Source organism: Magallana gigas, chromosome 1 (genome assembly GCF_963853765.1).
Source record: "Magallana gigas chromosome 1, xbMagGiga1.1, whole genome shotgun sequence".
Classification (NCBI taxonomy): domain Eukaryota; kingdom Metazoa; phylum Mollusca; class Bivalvia; order Ostreida; family Ostreidae; genus Magallana; species Magallana gigas.
The window spans coordinates 12,681,047-12,702,655 of NC_088853.1; the positions used below are offsets into that span (position 1 = coordinate 12,681,047).

Sequence of the window (21,609 nt, forward strand, 5' to 3'; positions counted from 1 at the left end):
AAACAATTATCTTTTTTATTCAATCTTATTTATCTCTTCAACTCCTTCTGTACGAGAGATTTTTTTTTCGGGTGGGGTGGGGTTCAAAAGAGGGTTCTACCTGAACACTAGTTTCTTACCCAAAAATGAAAACCGAGTTGTGCTCCGTACAAGATCATCGCCATCTAATAAAAGTTTGGCGTCTACAGGTGATGTAAGTATTGTTTTTATCACCACAAAAAAGATCACAGAATCCAACATGTTATCTTAACAGCACGTTTCGTCACCGATAAGTGAAGTAAGATATTTTCGATATCTGTTCAAAAGCCTGGGAACTTAAAAGTATCGAAGTATTACACAATTATAACTCATAGTCTATGACAATAAAAAAAATAGCTGTATTAACTTGATAAATATGTCTTCACTTTTATAATTTCGCTTTCCGTATATTTTTCTTTTAAAAATATTATCGCCAACACGCAATATTGTAAACAAGGTAATAAAATAAAATTCTCATTCTTTGCCGCTTTTTAGTTCCATTTTTTCCATAACATGTAGGTATTACAGGTATACAGGTATTGTTTTTGCCGCCAATGGTTCAATCAATTTGGGATCTCAGGTGCAAATGCAAATCATTGCTAAGGCAGACGTTTTGTAATTGAAAATGCTTTCGGTGCAGAATCGCTCTTTAAACTCCAATACACATCGTCTTTACACTAACGCCAATAAAATAGACTAAGTGTTTGTCCGGAAACTAGAGGCATTTTCTTTTCTTTTCTGTCGTAAGATTTGATTTTTTTTCTCAGAGTCCTTTTTTTCTGCATGAATCATTATTTTTAATGAGGATTTTCCGTGATTACTTTTATAGGATAATTATTGACGGAAAACCAGTATATTCGATATATCAAGTTTCCATGTCGCCAAATGCATTTCTAGACATACACAATGGCCTCCTGTTCATAACCCCCTGTCTTGATAGCAATGAAGCAACAACAAAAACATGCTTTTATAAATAATGATTCGTGCATTTATCAGGTTTTTCCGCACCATTACAACTCCATCATGAAAATGAATTAAAGCCCTGTAATCTGAAATAATCGGTTGTTTGGGTCCCAGTACCCCAATGTACTAGCCGTGCAATTTAAACGCAAGCCTCGCGTAAAAAAACAAGTCTCACCGAAACGGAATACATGATCCATACTATACTTATATGACGCGATTTACAAAAATCCATATCCTTTCAAGAGACATTTGACTTTTAATAAAGTTTTTCTTTGTGTGTGTTTTATATGAGGCGCCGGACCCTCCCCTCTCCCCCCGCCATGTTGACCACATCTCGGTCCAGTCAGGGGCCGCCTAGGTCATTCCGATTTATAACAATCAGTATAATCCCATCAATTATACAGCAGCAACGCGATTAATGAGAGTCGAAATTCCATTTTGGAGTCGCCATCTTTTTCGGGGTTATTGGTCAACTCTAAAATTTGCCAGTTTGAAAAAGAGATTATAGTCAGGGATGGAGAGGGGTTCTTGTGGCCAAAGATTATAATTATTCAGGAAGCGTACAGTTTTTCGTACATGAAGCCCTAAGTGGACACAAGTTATACATGTAGTTTAAAGGTTTAGTTCATAATGACCCTGGGTGAACACTAAGATTTGTCTTTATCCAAGTATTAAATTTATTTAATTGTAATTCTGCTTTGTATTAAATATTGTTTTATCGCTGTTGAGTTGTTGTGTTTTGTTTGTTTGTTTTTGTTTTTGTTTCAATCTCCTGAGTTAACATAACAATATTTAAATTTGTGTTCCATCATCGGCTATTTGTGTTAATGTAACTTATGTTTCGTTTTAATCTGTTAAAGTAAATATACGACCCACTGGAAATAGAAAGATAGGTTCTTACGAACCTAACTTGTTTAAGCTGAAGTAGACCAAAATGAGTTGCTCAGTTCATCCGTTTAAATCCTGTTGTTACTTACTTTATACCTTTTGTGTTTGAGTGGAGAATGATTGTGTAATAAATAAGAAGATACAAACACGGGTGTAATCCGGATCAGCTGTTACACGGATCAAATAACTTTCCCTTGAGTCTCTTTGATGGAGAGTAGTGGTACATGTAATAAGTTGCATTACATGTAATAAGTAGTAGCACATGTAATAAGAAGTAGCACATGTAATAAGTAGTGGTACATGTAATAAGCAGTGATACATGTAATAAGAAGTAGAAAATGTAATAAGTAGTATTACATAGTAGTACATGTAATAAGTTGTATTACATGTAATAAGTAGTGGTACATGTAATAAGTAGTAGTACATTTAATAAGTAGTATTGCATAGTAGTACTACTTATTAAATAAGGTGTTTTACATATAATAAACAGTGGTACATGTAATAAATTGTAGTACATGTAATAAGTAGTATATAACATGCAATAAGTTGTACATGTAATAAGTAGTATAAAATGTTATAAGATGTAATAAGTTGTATGAAATATGATAAGTAGTATAAAATTTAATAAGTAGTGACACAGGTAATAAGTAGTAGCACATGTAATAAGTATTAGCACATGTAATAAGAAGTAGTACATGTAATAATGAATATAATTAATATATTATATGGATTGGATCCAAATTATCGTTTGAAAAAAGTCTACGGAGTGTTGTTTTGAGGTTTACTCTTGTTTGTTGAAGGCTTGATCTTTGGCAAACCAAGTTTGTAGCAGAAATTAAGAAAGCAGAATGCCAAAAGCAAAAGGTTTTCCTTTCAGTCATGAACAGTGAACACGATAAACACTTACATCTTAATGACGATAAAATGAAATGGTGTCAGGAATAAGAACTCGATTTTCCCCGAAAGACACAATTTCTTAGAAAATATGAACACCTTTTTGGTCGCGTGTTGGATCGATACATATCCACTGTTTTAGTACACTGTAACAATAAACAGCCTCTGTTCGAAGGAGTTGCTCTTTGAAGGCTGACTTTAAGGTATAAAAACTCAAAATTAGCACATTATATATTACGACGTGTGCCTCGATTAAACGAATGTAAAGCAAAAAAGTTCTTCAGTAGCTATCAAAGGAAAGGAAGCGTCCCTGTTACATTCATTGCTTTTTTGTCTATACCTTTGTATATTAATCGCTCTTAGGATTTGTTACACAACAAACCAACAAACTCTACATACAGTGTACATAGGTTATCTATTATCTATTCGTCCAGTTTGCTAACATCAGTTTGTTTGGGTCAGAAAATACGCAGTAGTAAGTTTTGCTTCCCAAAAGAGTTACGTTGCATATTTTATTTCAAGCTTCGTAAAGCTGTGTTTTTATTGCTGGACATAGTTCTGGAAGGTCGATACTTGATCAAAATTAAGTTTTTAATAATCGCAATTTGATTCATTCTTCTCTGCGTTTCAAATAATGAAAAATTCTTGTTTGCCATATACATAAAAATAAGCAATAAGAATAATATAGTTGTTCATCATTTTATTTTCAAAATTATAAAATGTAAAAAACAATCCATAAATTCATTCAATGCAAGTATATCATTAAAATAACTTATCGAAGATTTGGACGGATTCCGATAAGGGTTATAATAGATTGCTCACAATCTAAAGATGAAGGGTGATGTATAGAAAGTCACGTGATGGGAAAAGAGGCGTTCGAAGTGAAAGCGTCTGCATGTACTTTAACCGATACGGTTATATGGTTAAAGATCAAGGCGATCCACAACGAACAATGTGATGAGTTGATATATTCTACCGCTAATTATTATTATTAGGTAATCAATAAATGAACCACACAAAACTTGGACGGCGGGTTGATAAGGTTTTAGCTCAGACGTGTAATTAGTCTGGCGTGAATCCTACACTACATACTAAAGATAATGAATATTCAAAATTATAACTCGTTATACCTAGCGAAATAATCGAATACTAAGTGTGCCGTTTGTTTCTAAACAAACGGCTATTTTTAGTAAATTACGTAATGGCTATATATATAGATTTGGACGGAGTGCGTCTAAAGAGACAGAGATAAAAAATTAATATAAAAACTCGCTAAGAGAGACATTAAACCCACTGCAAACTCAAACAAAAAATCCAATCAAGTACAGAAAAAGAAAAGGTCAAAATGGAAAACCTGTTAAGAAACTATTGTTATACATCACCATTTCCCATAAGAGCTAATGGACTTACACAGCACAAATCATCAAGTTTTGTTGACATTGAACAACCAGTCAATTAAGTTTTCGAGGCTTTTTCTCCAAAAGTTTGAAAACAATAAATAATAGATATAAAAACCGGTTACTCTGATGAATAAATAGATAAAGTGATACAAGAAATAAATTACTGGGAGATCTATGTACAAATCACAGATTATATCTTTCAAAATTCACGTGGTATTAACCAATATATATATATGAAAAAGCGAGAGAGACAACCTTTTCTCAATAAAAATTAGCAATAAATTAATTTCTTTAAATAGGTATAGAAAAAATAAATACGACAGAATTATATTTCTCGGATATAAGTTAAAATCTAAACTCTACTGATTTGTTTCAGAAACAAGGAAAATAAATACTCTGGTTTTAGTAGAGATAGTTCTAAAGTGTTAGGACTAAATTCTCTGTTCTAAATTCTGTACACATTTTTATATCACAGCCAATAGAAGAGCCATACAGCGTCATCTTGTGGCAGTCGACTTCCGGCACGGTCTCGCACTTAATATCAGGACCGCAGCAAATGGCTGTGGACCAAAGCAGTAGACACGTGACAAAAAATCGACTTGACCAGCAAGATGAACGTCTGTATCTAGGAATGTTTAAGTACAATCATCTGAACACCATTTTTTGAACACTGAATCTCGTTTCCGGTTCACACACCAAAAAGTACCGTGATAAACAAAGCACGGTATCATACAAGAGAGACAATAAAAATATTTACAAATACCGTGTACTCATTTTCATAGTACATTTTCACTAAAAAAAATTCACTTTGTGAAAATTTTCATAAGGCAATTATTGTAGCACATAATAGAAACTCTGTATAAAAACTATATTAAAAAACATGAACACATTTATAAGGTTCAGATTGCAAACATGGTTTGAACAACTGACATTTCTGACCTTGCTGAACACATTATTTTGAACTCTTTAATAAAAATATAGAGTCAACTTAAAAAAAGATGAAGGTAGTCTGGACGGCGAGGGACAATATGGCGACGACTCAGGCGTCAGAATTTGTTTACATGGCGGTGCTCGCAAATATTCTTCATGTTTTTTAGGACGGAGAGCGACTCATTGATGATCGAGTTAGTCTCAGAGAGTTCCTTTTGAAATCGAACAAAACTCTCCGTGCTACCATCTTGCCGCCTAATGTTCTTGTACGCATGCTCAGCCATCTTCAGAAACTCCTTTTCCATCAGTGCGCATGTGCAATTATCCGTTACTATGTCCTGTTGGTCAGTAAACCTTCGCCAATTTAAATCATTCTCCGGACGGAATTGGTTGGGAAAGAATTCTGAAAGAGAACAATAGGTCGTTAATTATTAAAGCTTTATCAAAACATACAGTATCTGTTATCATAATGTAAAAACCAATGCAAGAATCTGTATTTGCTATTTGATATATTGGTCTTTACCATTTCGTTGTCTTTTGAAACTGTCCCTGTCACAATCTGTGTCGCATTCACAGCTGCAACAGTCCGAGGCTTTCCGCTTGCGTCCTTGACCTTTGATCTGAGACAGAAGTTGAAGGACGAGTCTTGAGGTATGTTCTTCTTGGTCGTCTTCATTGACTTCCCTTCTCTGTTTACAGGGACTTCGGGACCTCTCGGATGAGTAATACAGATCGTCCATTGTGCCTGCGAATATTGTCGAACATATGAACTATATACTCATTGCACATTTTCGAATGTTCGTTCGAATTAAAAAAAGAAGAGGTCTAATTTTTTTTATCTGCTGGTCACTCACCTGATTTCTTGCTCACTGAGCATGCGTCAAAATTGAGTTGCTTCCGGGCACGTTCCGTCTGCCTCTCGTCAAATGTCCCGTTATCCACAGTATCCGAGAGACGAGCACGGAACATCTCTTCCGAATGACTTGGACTGGGAGAGGGTCTCCGAAAAGGTGAGATGACGTCAGACCCGTAACTTTGTTTGGATGGAGTTAGTTCTATGGATGAACAGTCTTTTTGTGATGATTTAGGGTCGGAGGTGATTGTTCGAGGAACACAGTACACAATTTCATCGTCCCCTGCTACGTTCGGACCCGGATCCGCCATTTTGCTTTCTGACCTCTGTTGGTTGGTCAGTGACGGAGAGTATCTGAAGTTCATGGCGCTGTTAGAGCTGGAGGGAGTTAATGGTGACGATGGCGGGGTGCGTGATTTCGTTCTTTCCGCCATCATCCAGTCCGAATTTTCTCCGTAAAGAGCACACGAAGTCTTATTGATTTTCGGAGAAGGAATGTAACTTCTGGCCGCCATGTCAATAGATTCCCGGTAATCACGAGGAAATTTGAACAAATTCCCGTCCGATGGTTTGAATGGTGATCTGATGTCCGGAAAACATCGTTCCACTTCCGAATCTTCCCGACTCCGTGCGGAAATTTGTCGGAACTTTTGCAACTGTTCCATGAGTTCTCTTGGAAATGATGAAAAGTCGAGGAAAGACTGCTTGGATTCCATTCTATGTGGAGAGAGGTTTTTCCTTCTGATGATTTAATGCTGACTGTCAAACTGAAATTGGAAGAAATAAAAAAAAAGTCGTGAGAAAAGTTGATATAACGAGGGCATATTATGAAACGCTATTCATTGATTCCGCCCATGCCTAAATGATTCGAAATTAGAATTTGAATGGCGTTGAAAAGAATCTGAATTCTGATCATTTCAATATAAGTCGGATTACTAGTTGAATGAACGCAGGTTTCTCCCCCCGAGTTTTACATATCCCCCGTATTACCTAAGGTATAAATACCGACTTGCATGTTTCTGTACCCAGGATCTATTAATAGAAAACCCAATTATTGATCTCCATCGCTTACCCCGCCCTGTTAGATTTAATGACATTATAATGTAGCCAATTGTTCTGCTAAGTGAAAGCGTTTTAATGTGTCGTACATCAACGGCTGCATTGATAGCTTTCAATATTTAGTAACAAATTCGGTTAATGGTTCTTTTGTATTCTTAACAGTCTGTAATGCAGTACCGGAACGTTATTGCGGTTGGAATTCTGCGTTGACAGGCGCTTGCTAATTATTCCATTATTTACACACGTATTGACAAACATTGAGGTGATCCTATGGTTAACAATAGAAACGGTCTTTCGGACAATTACTGCCGTTTTGTTTAAACTTTGACATCAAATGCAGGTATTGAAAGTCGATACGTGGAGCCTATCTACCTGGGATATTGGCGACTCAGAAATTTAGCAATTTTTATCATCAATATGTAAATATTCAATTATTTCTTGACGGATAAACGTGCGGTCTTCTTCTTTTTTCCTAGAGAATAGACCTGCCATTTTGAAAATTGATCAAACTTATGCACAGAGAGCATAGGGACACCTGATCCCTGACCATGTTCTGTGGAATTCAGATGTTTCGTCGATGAATCAAGGATTAACAGAATGACCACAATGCCATGCCGAAAACCGGGGAACAATGGCGAACAATAGGCAGGCGTACAGTTATAGGGGAATTTAAATTGTGTCAAATCGGATTAAAAACTTGATATTTTTGTATGGGCTTTGGAAAGACAATAGAGGACAGGCAAAATAACCCGGAGTCTATGTATGGTGGAGTTTATTATAGAGATCGTTTACACCGTTTTATAAACACTTGAGTCAAACATGTCAAGCTTTTCAAATTCTCGTTCAACATACACATAACTTTAATTTGTTACATTTCACAAAAGAAAAAAAAAGAAGAATTTATTATTATGAGAACGAAAGTTTTTTACGATTATGTTTATGTGTCAAAAACTACTTTTATATACAAAAGACGCTTAGCGCATTTGTGCTTATCGGTGTTTTTTAACATAGAAATTTAATTTATATCGTAAACGCTTCTGTGATTTTTACGACATCATTTGTAAATCATTTGCTTAATATGCATTACGTGAAGATGTGATGCATGGTCAAATAAGCGCTTTATTCAAGATGATTGCCCAATGAGATCTTTAAACGGCTGTTCTCACGCTCAGAAAAATAATTAAAAGACTTTTTTCGCTATTTCTCATCAGATCTGACTCAAATCATCATGAATTGCGATTTTCGGCAGTTTCATATATACACACAGGTTTCTATCGCAATGTAGACCGTGGGATATGCGAGTCAAAACTTATTTCTGAATTTTAGTCCTTTTTACGTAACTGAGAGAGAAAAAATCTACGCTGTGTTATCATGAATGAATGGTTTAGAAAAAAATACCTCAGGAATTCAAATATCAAAGCGAGGAATTATATAAAACGATAAAATACCGTTAAGAATGGTAATAAAATGATATATAGGCTCAAGTCTTTTCAAAAGATGTTAAGAAAAGGTTCAACGGTTTCAAAGACTTCGTGTCACGTAATAAAATAGTTCTCTTCTTTTATGCACTGACAAAGGCTCTTTAAGTGCTATTCCTTGACGCACTCCATTCAAAACGGATTTTTTTCTATTTGGGTGTAAAAACATGGAGAAAAGAGTTCTGTAATTGATTTTTCCCCTTGTGAAATAAACATATCTATCTAATAATACTGATAAATCTGATAACGGAAATCTTATTTCAATATCGCGATGTCTCCTCTTTTTTATTTTATTTCAAGTGAAAGCCGGTAAGGGCGTGTTATTTTTCATCCTTTTTTTTACTCTATCACAAGAGTACAGCAGAGGTTTTTCATTGCGTCTGAGCCTGTGTAGTTGACGTCATAAATTTGCATCCCCCTTTGCATGATGACTTGCGAAAATAGAAAGTGGGGGTCAAAGGTTATACTAATGTTTATTTAGAACATATTTTCCGTTATCAAAACTGTAAAAGTACAAAAGCTGTCTATTTTGAGAATCAACGGGTAAAAATCAAATAAAGATAAAATTGTTGAATTACCAAGCCGATCATAAAAAAAATTCAGCATTTATGCTTAATATAGCAAAGGGTTAGGATTTTTATTAGAGGTTTCGTGTAACAATTATGAATTTCCATCTAATCTACGTAACACTTCCCCCTCACTTCTGTTTCTGTGTCAAGAGTCAAATTTGCATTCCTCCGCTTGGAGGTTCTCTCCTTAATTTATCTTTGTGAATGACCAAAGATCAATGTGCGCGGATGTAGCGAACTTCCAAAGAACAAGATTTGATAATAGATGTCCTTGTATCTTATCAAGATCGGGCTTATGTGTGTGCTTTCAAAAACTCCGCGAGGATATTAATCAATCTTGCAAAATTTGACTTCATCTCTCTTAAATTCGTAGCGTTTAAGTTTAAATAGTTATAATCTCTTGCTTAATTTGGTCTTTATACTCTGCGTTTACTAGCGGTATGGAAAGGGGATTATGCTGAGCGAGCAATAGTGGCTGGTCCCCTTCTCCGGACTAGGGCATGCAATATATACCATGGTGCCGTCTTCGTAATAAAATGATAGAGCCTCCTTAAGTTTAAGTAGATTTGGGAGAAGCCGTAGATAATACAGTGTGAGAAAACAGTGATTTATGACCTCTGTCCCCATCTCGCGGAGACAATCTCAAGAGTCTGGGTGATAAGGACAAGGTCTTGAGTGTGTTTACTAACATTATGGAATGTCATCAAATCATCTCCTGGAGTACTCAACACTGATGATTAAATATAGTCCGGGTGGACTGGGCGCTTTGGACTTGATTTATCTATGTCTGTGTCGGTTTGGGATGACCCCTCCTTGTCTGTTTGTTTGGCATACGTTATAATGAGATTCCCGTGTACGTCGGCCGGGGATTCCATAAACATTTATATTGCCCTAAATGTCGTAATTCAATCATGGCAAATTTATTGCATTCGGATGAAAACGGAGTTTTTAATGAATTCCATTTGATCACCGTCTGGAAACTCAATCTATACTTTAATTTTTTTTACCCCTTTTCTTTGATTGCTTTGCGATATGGTGTGAATATATTTTATTTTTTTTAATTCCATTTCTCAGTCTATGTAATTTATATTTAAATACCAGTTTAGTTCTTACGTTTTTTTTAGTGGGTTGTTTTGGAGTCAATAAGAAATGATTAACAACCAATGCTTTTTTGTGAAAGTGCCGTAAGCAACTGAAGACTTTGACAAGTTCAAACGAAGGCTTAAAGACCAATTACGTATCCCGACGTGTTCAAACGCACCTGAGGTTTCTTAAATCGGATTGATCAATTAAGAGCTATTGAAAAAGAAAGGCTATATACCAATCTATTCACCCATTTATTATTATGTATATCCGCAAACGGAGATTAAATCGAGTCAACCCCCTTGGGTACTATTACACCTATTCAAAGCATAAAAAATTAAAAGCGACAACTTTTTTGTTATTATCCTCCGACATTTAAAATATTAAGATTTTTTTCAAAACGGAGAAAGGTAAAAAAAAATACCTTTTGTGAGTTTGTCAACGAAAGGGAAAAAATGTTTGCAAGGTTGTAGTATGCATTTAAAACCATAGAAATGTGAACTTCAAATGAAGTGCATTACTTGAAAAAAAAATCGATACGTTGTTTTGATTTAAAAAAAAAAACATTTAAGAGTCCTACGCTGGGTTTTTATTTTGGAACATTGAGGTGCCACGCACTCGCGTACTTTGCAATTTGCCCAGGTAAACGTGTATTTTTTTTCTTCTTTTCTGAATGCGCGGACTGTTGATAAGAAAATCGACTGCGGTTCGAATTTGAATATTGATTTAAACCCTTGCGACACGGAATGGATTTTCTAGATAGCATTTACATATCCTTATAACAGGCGATAAGATAGCGTACAGGGGGGGGACGTAATTTGATATATAAGAATAGAGGGCCCTGGCTGATACCGACTGAAATCTACCCGACCCCCGTCCCATAGAAATAAAGTTTGCATTTCAAATATTTAAATAACATTATCGGTTTAAATTGATAATGTCGTTTGGTCGAGATGATAATTGCCCGGTTTTCTTCTGTCGTCGGGAACAGGTTTATAGACTGAGATGGGGCCAGAGGAAACTCGAGCCAATCTACGTTTGGTCCATATGGACCAATTACACGAAGGGTCCCCATTTACCTGCGAAATTGTGTATTGGGTATCACCTAACTCTGCGACATCTGAAACCGTGCGCGCGTGGAGAGAGAGCAGGTGCATAATTATTATTCAAAGGTTTCTTATTCAGCAGATATGATATATTATTCCGTTAATTGCTTGAGCTCCGTAACGTGAGTCGGCGAAAACCTGGTACGTAACGGTGCTATATGGTGGAATGGAATCCCTGTATCTTGTCCGATATTTTCTCTATGAACATCTGTATGCATAAGCACGGTAGTGATTCGTTCAATTGTTGATCATTTTTTATATTTTGTGAATGTTTACCCACGTCTTCTGTGTGTTATGCATTAAAACATGCCTTAAAAATTCGCCGAAAAAATGATTTAAGTGCACGGAGATATTTATGCATTTACATGTGATTTGCAATGAGTTTACCCTTTTCCCCGCAGGAAGCATTTTAAAAATGTCATTTTGGCCCAGAACGGAATTAATGACATCAATTTAAGTTTGGTATAACTTGATTTTTAATTAAAATGAAGAAACACCTTTCATAACTTTTCAATACTTTTGCAAACAAGAATTTTTCAATTCTTCACTTTCAATGTTATTCCATCGAAATTGCTTATAGCAAATGAAAATTTTAATCTTCACTAATTTGGTGAAATGAATTAAAAATTTAAATTAAAAAAAAAAGTGTAAACATCTACCTTTGAAATGAAACTTCATCTTGACTTCTTCATAAGAACATGTTCTGTATAAGGTCAGTCGTATATATAGGTATATAATAATCCATTGCACATGTTAGTCCGTTAAATGGTTCCCTATACAGAATAGAACGGTGTGCTTCAATGGGGTGCCCGGCGTGCGAATAACGGTAGATCGACGACTCGGCTCTTTAAATTGCCCTGTCAGGGTACACCGTGCACCTATCCTGACAAAACAAACCGTTATGTGTCTCGGTATAGGTAAACCCCACGTGGATTTAATACATATACACACACATTTAACCGGGAATCAGTCATCCGTAGAGTGAGGTTCTAGCACTTACACACGTCAATCATCGCCCTAGAAACAATAGATAAGCCCCGCCTACTTTTTAACGGGTGAACGCCTCTTATTGGCTGATTATGATACGTTTGTTACCATGGACCGCCCTTTTTGAATATTGATTAAGATAAATGCGGAACTCTCTTGGTTGACATGTCCGAGAGAATATGATGTCGTATTTACATTTTGAAATTTAAGTAACCCTTGATCAAACAAAACGAGAAGAGATTGTCCGTCAAAAATTTAAAGTATAGCCCCTGCATTATGTATGCTTTGTCGAGGCGATTCCTCTAAATGGAATGTATTATATTTTCCCATCCACGAGGGTTTAAACTCGGATAAAAGGCGTAGCCCTTCTATTAAAACATACACAAATATTGATTTGGCACTAAGAACGGTTGAGATATTTGATTTTTCTAAAAACTACACATTTTTGGGGGCCGCTTACGTGCCCTGACAAGAAGTTCGGATTTTAATAGTAGATAATAAACCCAATAGCGTCTTCGACCTACTTAAAGAAAGCATGGTGTATTGAGAAATTCCCATTTCGAGTGCTGAGAATTTTGAGTGAAAAGGACTTTTCATGTTAAAACTCGCAGAAATGCACTTGATATTTAAAAACAATTTTCATATTAAGTCGAGATCTTTGCATGATTTTGCATATCAAAGAAAAATAGCACTTCTAAATTCGTTTTAAAAAGATCTGAGTAACTTGGAAAGAAAAACATTAATCAAAAGACAATTTTTTAAATTCCGATATTTATTCCATTTATTCAGGTTATAACATGAATAAAAAAGGTAATATTTGAAGCAATATTTGCAAAAGAATTTAGAAACAGACTCAGTAATATGTATTATGATTCTTCTGAAACCTGAAACACAATTAATTAGAGACTAGTAATTGATGTATTGTTTAAGCATTGTGTTTGTGCTTGTACCGTTGAATTAATCTTGCATCTGCCATCTCACAGTCATGTCAAATAAATAACACCCCTCTCTCTCTCTCTCTCTCTCTCTCTCTCTCTCTCTCTCTCTCTCTCTCTCTCTCTCTCTCTCTCTCTCTCTCTCTCTCTCTCTCTCTCTCACATACCTGTTTTATCACATGTAACATGTTTCCTGCTCTGTCTCCATTGCTTTTTTTGTGTCGAATTCGGTGTTTCCTTTGAGAGACAAATTATGATTCCTTTATTCTTAAATGTCGTGTATGTCAGGTATTAAATATCATGTAATGCATCTTTACCTGCATGTAGGTTTGTACGTGTATCTAGCGCACCCACCCCCATCCCCACCCCCCCCCCCCACACACACACACCAAACCCTAACCCCTCCCCTTTATATTAATTATTATTGTAGACTAAGTGATCACCCCCACCCCTCCGATAACATCGCACACCGTGCATTTGATTCCAACTCGACGCTATCCCCATTTAAGTGTCATAGTTTAATTTTGAATTTACTAACTATATGTAAATGCAAAATCTACAATTTGACAACGTATACATTTTGTATAAAATTTAAACCCATCCAATTGACTGAAATATTACTTACAATGTGAACAAATTTATGTTGGTCCCAGCTATTACAGAGAAAAATGTGTTCATCCACCGGCATTTTACATCTCATAGTTGTTGTCAAAATTAAAGAGTTTATAGACATATACCTACATGCACTTGCCTTATGACTGCACATTGCCTTAGTTTTTCAACCGTATAATTATTTTTGAGATATTTATTTTTTTCAGGTTCGTAAGTTTCACTTTTCAAGTATTTCCCAGACGTTTTCAATTTTCTCTCCGAGCGATTTAAACATCAGATAAGAAAGATGATAAAAACATATGATTGTCATTTTGCAGCAGTTTTGCTATAAATCTTAATAAAGCTATCGAACTGCAATGATCTTCGTCTATTTTCTTTCTGTGGCGAAAATTTCCCACAATTTATGAACAGACCAAAAAAAAAATTGAATTGAAAATAGTAAATCAACATACATAATAATGTGCGTGCAAAAACTAGTCCATCTCTTTTACTGTGTAAATGTATACATATATGTATATATATACGAAGCTTTGACGGAGAGACACAATACATGTATTATAATAGAAAAATATATTTAAATGATCTCATGATAAATTTTGAATCATACCAATTTTAACTATATATTAAGAAAATACCAAAAAAATGATGATAATGATAAATTTTGTTTAGTAACTGCACCTGCTGCGCTAATTGTTGTAGAAAGGTGCTTTTTCTTTTCATGTTTCAGCAGGTTTTAGTTGTAAACCATGAATTTGCACAACATGTTCCATGGAACCTTATGCTACTATGAAACTTTTAAATAATAGAATTAAATCTAACGACACGTGTCACTTTAATTAACCCTGGATTAAATAATTACACGGTACCACGCAAAGTGGAATGTTTATTTATTTCAATTTAATTAATTTATTTATCTACTAATTTTTTCACGGGCATTGAACGAAAGAGACGTTTGTCATACCCGAAATTCTATAAATTATTTTCAACGAAATCACTTTGCACAAGCAATTTGTGTGACTTCATTTTTCATCAAAAAACAACATCGAAACGAGGTCTTTTTGATGTTGTTTTGATACTAATACTAATCTAATGTGATTTAGGTAAATATTTATATTATGCAAACAAGCTGACCATTACTGTTTTGTTTTGATAAGAGGGATAACTTTATCATCAGACGTGAATAAGCGGAAATTAAGTTTATATATAACTACTGCTTTGTTTGTCTTTTTGATATTTTTTCATCCACTTTATATATATATATATATATATATATATATATATATATATATATATATATATATATATATATATATATATATATATATATATATATATATATATATATATATATATATATATATATATATATATATATATAACCTGCCTCCCACCTGTACCCACAATTATTGTAAAGTACTGTGAAATGTATGCTATGACAATGTATGTAATGTATACGCCAATAAACTACTACTAATAATATACAAGCATATTCATTACTAATACTTGTGTATTTGGGTTTCAATAACTCATACACATAAAGCAAAAACAAAACATTTTTTCTTTATGAAAATAAGCAGAAAGTCACGAACGTGAGAGGGTTGATTTATTTGTTAAAGAGAGCCGTGTTTTATCGCTTTTTGGTGCTTTTCCTGGTTAGGGCATTTCCAAGAAAAAAAAATAAATCCACATGGCGTTTGTATGAATTATACAATTTGAAAATAATACATGTAGGAATTATAGTCGGTTTTGCAAAGTTTAATAAATAAAAGGCTTTAAGAAAATTAACATATTTTCAGGGTCTGCATATTTTGTTTAAGTCACGAATATGCCAATTTTATACATTAAATGGCCCAAAATTCCTTTTTTGAGTAAGCACTTTCTTTTTTACTTCAGAATTTGGACGGAACAATAAAGAAGAGAAAGAAAAAAAAACAAGAGAAAGAGAGAAAGAGAAAATTAAAATCAGGAAGGGTGAAGTTAAATCGAAATCATAAAACGGTCGTAAAGGAGATATGTTCTTCTTCTTTTATAACCAACTATAAGACTTTAATATCACGGATTTAGAACTGTACACCACTTTTCGCCTACTTCCTAATTGGATTTCGTCGAAAAACCGGCGAGTTTCATGCGTCTTTTCGCGCTTCTGGGACAATGTCGCCACACGTGAAGTAAAGGCGAGGGATGGGAGGCGAGAAGGGGAACAGAACGCCCAGGTCAAACAGAGGGGGAAACCTGACTGTAATAGCCCCCCCCCCCCCACACACACACACACAACACGACCCCTTACTCAGACGGGGCGTGCAAATATTGACTCAAGGAATACGAATATCGTAGTTTAAAAATTGAAAATGAAAATTTCTTTTAAAAGATGTAAGTAGATTGATTTTCTTAAGTGGGGCGAATTAAAAGGACTGTATTGGTGTTACTAATGAAATGATGATGATGATGATGGTGATGATGATGATGATGATGATGATGATGATGATGATGATGATGATGATGATGATGATCTCAGCGATGACGACAATAAAAAAAATAACAATAAGTCAAAAAGATAATAGATCTGTGATTAAAAAAAATAAACATATCGAAATTTATGAATAGTTTAAAAACCGTTAAGCTGAACATATGCGTTATTAAGAGCGTTATTTAAAAGTATTTTCCTCATTAAATTGAATTATGCATCGGTGGTGGAGGGGTGGGGGTGTAAAAAATGGCATCAAGGCGGAAATTGTCCCAAATAGTGAACTATCAAAGCTGGCATGCCTCGACTTCTATTCTTGTAAAACTATAATCATATGCATTGACGTATACGTAGAATCGACCAATAAATATTGCAGTTATGAAAATAAGAAATAAAAAAAATTCCAAGTTTAGGTTTTTTCCTTGGTTCCCTCTTTTATTAAGAAACCCGAAGCCTTGGTCCGGGTAAAGGGAATGATTAGTTCGTGATTTGTGGTTTCACCCCTTTAGGAGGGAGGAAAGCGAAGCCTAATGTATTAATTTTCAATGAAGTAAACAATTTAATGATCCCCTTTTACCGTGTATATGTATTCCGTCACGGTTTTGCTTTTTTCACTTTAAAAACTCTATCTGGATTAATGGATTTGGACAATCTATTCGCAATAAACTTAACAATTTAAATACTTGTTATTGATGTTTTAATGTATTACATATTAAATTAGTTTAAGATAGCGGGCAATAATGTAAAGTTATTCGGGGTTCTGGGCCTATTTACGGAGATGTACAGAAAATCGGAATGTCACCGACCGTATGTTTTTATGTCGAAGGTTTTCAGTTTTAGCTGCATTTAGCTAAAGTTGTCACAAAATCCGGTAATGCGTTTTTAAAAGTAAAACATCATTATATGCTCATTATATCTATACCATTGCCATTGAATAAAGATATTTCTGTTTTCTATTTGGAGTAGCGAGTTATTGGAGTTATGAATTTAATGAGTCACCGCATACTTTTCGCACAAAAGTCTGGAATGGTTGTCTTTTGAATATTTTTTTCAAATGCACTGCAACCCAGGAGTGCATGTCATTCCTGTTTATAGCCATCTTAAAAAGTACAAGGGCCCTCGTGTTTTGTGTATGTGGAACTATGGAGGAGTTTCGATGTTTTACACCAAATTATCGATGACATTCAGAAAATATTTTTTTGCTATGAAAACCAGCATTCAATGATTTATATATGCATATTGTACCATACATAATACAAACTTTTGTTTTACGACTGTTGGCTTGATTTCAGATTTCAAGTTTGTGAAAACCTGCATCGTAACGTAGTTTTCTTTTTGTTTTGTTTTGTTTTTGTTTTTGTTTTTTTTGGGGGGGGGGGTAATTCGTGCAATTTTGATTAACTGAGTAATGTAAGTATCAACAAAATTATCTTTTTGAAAATATAGGTGAGCTAGCGCTGTAGCCATGTTTATACACACAAAGGAAGGCTTAACACGTGATTGTCGTTTCATTTCTCGGATTTTTCGTGTGATAGACTCAAGCCAAAAGCCAAATGAGAAATAATTTATGAAAAATTTAAAAATTAAAAGATCATATCTTGTTTTTTCGGACATACTCTAAAAAAGATAGCTGCAGGTCTGTAGCTCCCGGTCTGAAAAAATTCGGATGGAGGACCTGGGAGCTACAGGGCCACCCATTGAAAAAATTGTATATTTATTGCGCAGAAAAACGTGCGCTAGTTTTTGACTAATTTACCTTATTTATACTCAAAATCTTTGAAAACAATTAGTACCATTAAATTCTTCATGCAATTTACTACAAATATCGTCTCTTCACTTGCCTCGGATAGTCTTTTAAACACCATCACCATTCCCGTAAATTCATGTGGCCCACTTTGTTTACATGTAAAAATGGCGACTCTCGATCTCGATGTAAATTCAACATACTTGATTTCCGAGGTCGGTAGCGTGTTTCGGAGAAAGTCTGAGGCAAATAAAGAGGCGATATCAGTAGTAAATTGCATGAAGAATTTAATGGTACTAATTGTTTTCACAGAATTTGCGTATAAATAAGGTAAATTAGTCGAAAACTAGCGCACGTTTTTCTGCGCAATAAAGTTACAATTTTTTCAATGGGTGGCCCTGTAGCTCCCAGGTCCTCCATCCGAATTTTTTCAGACCGGGAGCTACAGACCTGCAGCTATTAAAAAGATATCCTGGGTTTTCCCCTGAGCTTGCCGAAATTATCTAAGAAGGTGGTAAAACTGTAAGCCAGAGATATAAACTGTTGTAGATATCACAGCTAGTGATGTGCACGGTTGTAGATATCACGGCTAGTGATGTGCACGTTGAAAAACATCACAGCTAATTGTGCACGGTTTTATTATATTACAGCTAGCGTTATACACGGTTTTAGGATATCACAGCTAGTGATGTGCACGATTGTTAGATATCACAGCTAGTGGTATGCACGGTTGTTAGATATTACAGCTAGTGATGTGCTCGGTTATAGGATATCACAGCTAGTGATTTGCTCGTTTTTACGATATCACAGCTAGTGGTGTGCACGGTTGTTAGATATCACAGCTAGTGATGTGCACAATTGTTAGATATCACAGCTAGTGGTATGCACGGTTGTTAGGTTTCACAGCTAGTGATGTGCACGGTTGTTAGGTATCACAGCTAGTGATGTGCACGGTTGTAGAATATCACAGCTAGTGGTATGCACGGTTGTTAGATATCACAGCTAGTGGTGGGCACGGTTGTAGAATATTACAGCTAGTGATGTGCACGGTTATAGGATATCACAGCTAGTGATGTGCACGGTTGTTAGATATCACAGCTAGTGATTTGCTCGTTTTTACGATATCACAGCTAGTGGTGTGCACGGTTGTTAGATATCACAGCTAGTGATGTGCACGGTTGTTAGATATTACAGCTAGTGATGTGTACGGTTGTTAGATATCACAGCTAGTGGTGTGCACGGTTGTTAGGTATCACAGCTAGTGGTGTGCACGGTTGTTAGATATCACAGCTAGTGGTATGCGCGGTTGTTAGACATCGAATGATGTGCACGGTTTTGTAAGATATTGAAGAAAATGATGTTTCTTTGTAGTAATGGAGCAGCTAATATTTTGTACAGTTGTTTGTAGCTTATTTTTGAAACTTAGCACTACTATTTTGAAGAGTGCACGTGCGAGAAATAATAAATAGTCTTGTGCACGGCAGTAATATATAAAGACTAGCTCTTCACGATTGACATGGCTATAATATTGTACATGTAAATGTATGCACGCGTGTATACATGGAATACCGTTCTACTAAAGGTTCCAGTTTTATACACGTTTGTCGTCTTAATGTCTGTATTGTATAAACTAATTTCAGATGATCGGAGAAATTTTACACGCTTGATAGAAACAGTTTTAAAAGGATTAAGAAAATGACGGTCGTTTTCATTACTGCATTTCTGAATTCTGTCCTGCCTGTTTAATCCGTTAATTGTGTAACGTACATGGATGAAAAAAATAAGGGTAATAATTTACTCTTTCTTGAGCATATATTATCATTAAAAGATTTTAATGCTTCATTGTCAATCCATGAAGAGGGCCATTATTTTTGTTTCTGTCTTTTCGTCTTGAAATACAGATGATGAAACACGGAAATCCAGTGCAGATAATTTTCAAAAAATGAGATCATTTTGTGGATATTTGCAAAGATTTACAAAAAGTGGGTCACTATTTCAAACTTCAGAAATTACCTGTGAATACAGGTAAAAATATGTTTTTATCAGCCGGATCAATCGGTGCTGATCTTTTTTTTTTTACCTTTGCCACAATTAGTTGGTTTATTTCCCGTGCACGCTACGCGTTCAGACTTGAACGGGCCAATTTTATCGGCACATGTTTGGGCTTGTTCATTTAATTCACAACTCAAAACAAATATTATTCGCCCCCAAAAATGTCCCAATTGTTTGTTTTCGATATCAATGAGATTGTCATTCTTTTGGGGTTTTACTCGGCATTTTTATTCCTGTCGATATTTGGCGTGTCAACAGAGAGGTAAAGGAGAATAAAAGGGTGGATTTGAAAATAAATGGATTACTGGGCACTCGGGGAACAGTCAAACCATAGAAAAAACAGTACTACTAAATACTCTGACCAAACGGAAACTCAAGTACTCGGGGGAAATGTGTATTGTATTATATAGAATGCAAATATGGACAAAAATAGTATAGATGCGGGTGACAAAAGAGAACTTTGTTTAACTGATAGAAAATAAATCAAATGAATTTTTAATGCATGCATGTGCAGAAAAAAGAAAAATTAACAAATGATAGCTACATCGAAATTAAACCATTTTTATAAAAAAGAGGTTTCACACCAAAAAACCCCACAACACACACACAATGATGCATACGATTACATGTAACACTTATGTTAGTATAATAGCTTATATATATTTATCAAGGATTGGATTGTTTGTGGTCTAAAGGTCAAACGGTCAAAATCAAGTTGAAAGGGGTCACAAATTCTGAATGGTGAATTTTCTGTTGTTTGAAATAATTATACCGGTATCGCTTAAATTCTATATAAGCTGTATTTTTCAGAATTGCATTATGCTGCAAAAATATGGTACTATGATGATTTCATTAATACCAACTTATCGAAAATCTTTCTCTGTAGAAGGATATAGATACATCAAACCAATTTTTATATACAAGATGGCAAAAAAGAATGAATACCTTAACCAAGCCCCCAGGATCATGAAGCAAAAATTGTATACTCAGTCGTATATTTGACAGCAAACACTGACGAAATTGAAAAGCTATGAAAAGTGTCTTAATATATCGTTGTAAACTACAAATTTTAATCGTCATTTTATGAACAATTTGAAATTGCTTCATGATCATTAGGCTAGAACCTACAAAATTTTCATATAATAAAAAATAAATCAAAATGAAGGTTCCTCCCCCCTCTGTTTGGAGAGCACGTAAAAAATTGAATTGAAAGGAACGAAATTGATGTTACATGAAGTTGTAGGTACGCTTTGCTCTCCCCCCCCCCCCCCCCCCCCAACACACACACACACGGAGTAGGATTTTCATGGTTTTGAGAAGTTTCCATTTCGGATTAGTTTGGTCCCCGCTTTCGAAAACGATGCTACGTGCCTGACCTTTACGAGTACTAGTAGCCCAAGGTTAGCGAGGCTGGGGTGGGATGATCAACAATTTACCCATCAGATCTAGCTTAAAATTTTCCGATATATACTATTAATTAGTAAAGAAATATAGAACATGTACATCCTTTTTAGTTCAGAGATTTGAATATTTTATGTATATTTATGAAGAGCTCTTCTTTTCAAGGAGATCAA

At 35.0% G+C, this 21,609-nt stretch overlaps 1 protein-coding gene across 1 annotated transcript; it reads right to left on the bottom strand.

The window, feature by feature from the left end:
- Positions 1–3,448: 3,448 nt before the first annotated feature.
- On the bottom strand, positions 3,449–12,147 carry LOC105331878 (uncharacterized). The gene is made up of 4 exons (XM_011434249.4): positions 11,901–12,147; positions 5,948–6,713; positions 5,617–5,838; positions 3,449–5,496 (listed from the first exon to the last, which is right to left on the bottom strand). The coding sequence occupies exons 2-4, from the start codon at positions 6,660–6,662 to the stop codon at positions 5,210–5,212; spliced, it is 1,224 nt and encodes a 407-aa protein (XP_011432551.3). The 5' UTR covers positions 6,663–6,713; positions 11,901–12,147; the 3' UTR covers positions 3,449–5,209.
- Positions 12,148–21,609: the final 9,462 nt, after the last annotated feature.